Below are 5,000 nucleotides of genomic sequence, written 5' to 3' on the forward strand. Positions count from 1 at the left end.
TCAGCGCAACCCCAGTTTTTCATCCCACTTTGACTTTGGTTACCGTTCATAACACCTTCGAAACAGCTGTTACTGATATTTCTGTTGTTATTGTTGTGGTCGTTGTTTTTATTGTGGTGGAGATGGTGCGGATGGTGGGGATGGTTTGTAAAAGCAGTGGTGGTGGTGGTTGTTGTGGTGGCAGTAGTAGTGGTGGTGGTAGCATTTGTGTTAGCGATCGTGGTGTTAGTATGAATGCTGTTGTTATTGCAAATGTTATGTTTTTTGTAAGCCGTTAACTCACAATCGTCTACACAAGCACGGAATACCTGAAACAAATAAATAAATAAATAAATAAACAAACAAACAGAACAACAACAACAACAATTAATAATAATAATAATAATAATAATAATAATAATCCTTTCTACTGAAGGCACGAGGCCTGAAATTTGGGGGAGGGGTATAGTTGATTGCATCGACCCCAGTACGCAACTGGTACTTAATTTATCGACCCCGAAAGGATGAAAGGCAAAGTCGACCTCGGCGGAATTTGAACTTAGATCTTAAAGACGAACGAAATACCGCTAAGCATTTCATCCGGCATGCTAACGATTCTGCCAGCTCGCCGCCTTTTCATGGCTTCTGATCTTAACTGATTGGAAGTGTTATCATCTACGTTGTTTTGTCTTGGTATAAAAGGTGGACTACAGCAAATATTCTTCGCAATACCACAGACTTGCTTGTCAGTTGTTTGACCTTAACCAGTTGAGCATGTCCCTTGGTGGCTGACGATATTCAACACCCAAAAGGTCCGGTCTAAAAGTAGAAACGATGGAACTGATCCTCGCTGCACAAGATGTGTGTGTACCCCTCTCACTCATCCCTCTCTTGTCATCCCTTTTTCTCTCTCACACAACTCCATATAGTACAGCCTCAAGTATTTCTGTTTCACAACACTTCATACATCTAGAGATGTGGTGCAAAACTACAAACAATATAGAAGAAGCAACAGACCTGCGTCTCCAAATTTTTTGGCATTTCTTGCGGGATTTTCATTGGTGTGCGATAATCCAATGGAAATAAATGTTTCTCGGATAAATATTTGTCTGTTTTAACACCGCTGTCCATTTTAATAGAATTTGTAGTGCAACGGTCTTTGAGTTTCGCTCTTAAAGGAGAATGAGCTGTGTGTGTTGCTTTCAGCTTAGTCGAATGTTGTATATCTTTGGTTTGCTGTACGGAAATACTTTTTGGATTAGACAGAATATTCGATGGAAAACCTTGATGATTGAATAAAAGAAGGATTTTTTTCAAAATAAACAAAAAAATAGACAATTCGGAAAGATTAAAATACGAAAGGAATAACATTGATGGGTTTGTTGTTTATTTCTCTTTAGTTTATCTTTTGTTGTTGTGTGAAGGCGCATGGTCTAGTGGTTGCACTTACCACCGCAAGATCGTGGTACGAGACTAGAAAAGATGACATAAAAATCTATTTGAGCAACTTGACACAAGTTAAAGTTCCAGTAGGTATCGCCGAACTTTTGGCAAAATTTGATGTATATATATATATATACATCTATACATGCATACACGCATATACATACATATGTAGTGCATGTATATTTATACAGACACGTATATATGCAGGTGTGTGTGCGTGTGTTAATGTGCGTGCGTGCGTTCGTGTGTGTGTGTGTGTGTGTGTGTGTGTGTAGCTAAGAGAATTGTAAATATTTTAAAGAAATTTTTGTTTTACCTGAATATGCTCTGGTATTTGGGTTTCCACAGCTATCAGTGGGTGAATTCGAACTTGTAACTCCTCCAATACTTAGTAATTTATTCCGAACGTCTTCGAGGAACTGAGCGTTAGCGTTCATTCGATTGTCTGAAGGGGTCTGCTGCAGCTTTGTGCAATATTGATTGTCTGTGTTTTGAGACGTTGTCGACCGAGAAAAAACTGGAAGATTTTTAGTCATCCCTTTATTAAACCGAGCTCGAGATCTACACTGGAAACACACTGAACATCCACGGCAATTCCGATTTGTGTTGGAGACCCGTTCAATATCATCACCATTATGCCAGGTATAAAGCTGCACTGAATCTTCAAAGTTACTGGCACCGAAAATGCTCCTGACGAGGCCCAGCCTAAAAAGACGACGTGCAAAATCTAACGCAATTGAACGCGTGGGAAAGCGTTTATCGCTGATATCTACAAGAGCAGACACTAACGTTGACCCTTTGAATATTTTGGATTTATTTTCAATTTCCTTTGAAGGGGAACTCGGCGAAAAAGCCTGAAAAACATGCAGGAAATAACAATGAGTGTAAGGGTAAAACAATTTGGAGCTTCGGTAAATTTTGATAACAATTTTCCACATTGTGGCAGAAAGCTAGAAATATGGCGTTGAGAAGGAGTAGAGGACAAAATCAACACTAGCACTTGAATCGTTCTTTATCTTATTAAGGACAGAACGATAAAAATGTAAGCTCACTTAAGTAGGATTTGAAATTCAAATGAACCGATAATGGTTATTTCACAAATAATCATTACGAATGGGTGCTGAAAAGTTCCTGGTTTTGGGTAAAAGAAAATACAGGAGGATCGCTTAGTTATGATTTTATTCAGCATATTCCCCCTCTCAGGTTCACACACTTATTGCAACAGTCGTTCAGTTTTTCTAAGCCCTGTAAAAGAACTCGGAAGGTTGGGCCTCCAGCCAGGCCTTTCGCGATACTTTTAAAGCCAGGAACTTTTCAGCACCGTATTACTTCGTTATATATAATATATAACGAAGTGTTATTTATTGTAATATATAATTATTTATCACAAGTATAATCCACTCGAAGGGATTCCATCTATCCAAATTAGCCATCACTCATCATTCTATCGTCACCATTTTTCCATATTGTCTTCGCTAATCTGTCATTTTATTATCACCCAAACATGAGATAATATATTGCCCAACGTCACCCAGATGACTACCCGGGGCTTTGCTTAAGGGTATTTGCCTAGGATGCTAGGCAGAGGGATCGAAGTAGACGTCTTGCCTAAGATCTGAACTTCATAACTGCACGGCATGTGCAGGCTCATATACATACACACTCACATATATACATATACATTCGCAGGTGTATATGCATACATACACAAAACACTTACAATGACATGCAAACGAGAACTCAAACTCAAAGACAAGCACACAAATACACAGATACACGAATTCGCTGACAGACTCTCTCACACACACATACACACACACACATACACACACACACATACACACACACACATACACACACACACACACACACACACACACACATGCACTCACACTGACACATGCACTCGCGCGCGTGCACGCCTACAACATCATTAACTCGTCATTTCTGACGCCAGTCGACTATGGATGTGCAATTAATTGCTGCTCCAAACGAGAAAGTTAATCTGGTAATGCCTTGATCCCGACACAACGTAAGCACACTGATGGTTGCTAGGAGCCACTTACGCCAGGGATTATAATACCAGAGGGATTGATCTCCCAGGAGAAGTTATATGTAGAAGTAAAACCCTAAATACAGATTGATTACTGGTGCATTAACTGTTTCAGAGCGATACTTCTTACTACACAGAGTCATCGTCATCGTTTCAACGTCCACGTCTCCATGCTTGCATGGGTCAGACGAAATTTGTTGAGACATATTTACTAAGACCGGATGCCTTTCCTATCACCAACCCTTAGATGTTTTCAAGCAAGCAAATATTTCTCTGTGACTGGATATGTTTTCATAGAACATTGCAAGTGCGTGTGTATATATATATATATATATACACACAGACACGCACACATACATACACATAGACGACGAGCTTCTTTCAGTTTCCGTCTACCAAATCCACTCACAAGGCTTTGGTCGGCTCGAGGCTATATATATATATATATATATATATATATATATATATATATATATATATATATATACATATACGTGCATGTATAATATATATATGTATATATGCGTATGTACATATATATATACATATACAGATATATATATATATATATTCATATATATATATATACTATGTACATATATATATTTACATATGCATGTATACATACATATCTATGTGTGTGTTCGAGTGTGTGTGTTTGTGTGTGTGTGTGTGTGTGTGTGTGTGTGTGTTTGTGTGTATGTGTGTTTGTGTATGTGCGTGTGTGTGAGTGTGTGTGTGTTTGTGTGTGTGTGTGTGTGTGTGTGCGTGTGTGTGAGAGTGTGTGTGTGCGTGCGTGCGTAAACATACATACTCATGCACACATATGCGCGTAAACAGCGATTAGAAAACCGAAAAAACAGTTCTCTTCGGAGGAAGTCCTTTGGAATCTTTTGCTCTGCGCCGAGTTGCAGACACTCCCTTTCCATTCTTGCGATCAGAAATGCTCTAAAGCAGTGATTAGTCTTAGTCCACAAGAAACCTGTAACCAACGACGCTTTTGTTCATTTATTCTTATACTGAATAAACAAACAAACAAACAAATAAACAAACATAAATAAATAAACATAAATAAATAAATAAATAAATAAATAAATGAATAAATAAATAATGGGTGTATGGAAGTGGCTGGCACTAAGCTAGGATACGGAGGCAATGGAGATTAAATGGTGAAACTAGCGAGGGTTTGTTTAGGCAACAACGGTGATAGGATACGCGGTGGGGGAATTATCTGAGTGTTGCTAAGTTCAGTTGCTATGAGGAACAGAAAGAAAAAACTTTACATTACTGATGTTCTTTTATTTTCCGATTGGTTTGGGGGTCAGTCAAATATGACCCCTTACTAGTGATTATGTAAATGAGGTGTTATCCTATAAACCAATGGTGGGTGTTTTATGTACGAACTGACGGTACCAAAATTCTTCATTGTTTTCGAAATAAACTGCAAGAAAGGAATGAATGAGATAATTAAGGATCTGAGGAACCCTGGGCGACACCTGTATCAATCGATTAAATCGATCCA

The 5,000-nt window shown here is 38.5% G+C and overlaps 1 protein-coding gene across 4 annotated transcripts in view; it reads right to left on the reverse strand.

Annotated features, from left to right (window-relative positions):
• The window catches only part of LOC106878950 (uncharacterized), a 50,797-nt gene that overhangs the window by 20,195 nt on the left and 25,602 nt on the right, over positions 1-5,000 (reverse strand). For 2 of the 4 annotated variants that reach the window (XM_089338481.1, XM_089338480.1), the window contains exons 2-4: positions 1,742-2,279; positions 997-1,262; positions 1-308 (exon numbers count right to left, since the gene is read on the reverse strand). The exon at positions 1-308 is cut by the window's left edge and continues 332 nt beyond it. In XM_089338481.1, coding sequence (XP_089194607.1) covers positions 1-308; positions 997-1,262; positions 1,742-1,961 — 794 coding nt within the window. In that variant the 5' untranslated portion in view covers positions 1,962-2,279. Of the gene's footprint in view, positions 309-996; positions 1,263-1,741; positions 2,280-5,000 lie in introns of those variants that run through there. The other 2 variants (XM_089338482.1, XM_089338483.1) reach the window with 2 other exon arrangements.

Source organism: Octopus bimaculoides, chromosome 20 (assembly GCF_046866305.1).
Source record: "Octopus bimaculoides isolate indiv1 chromosome 20, ASM4686630v1, whole genome shotgun sequence".
NCBI classification, from domain to species: Eukaryota; Metazoa; Mollusca; class Cephalopoda; order Octopoda; family Octopodidae; genus Octopus; species Octopus bimaculoides.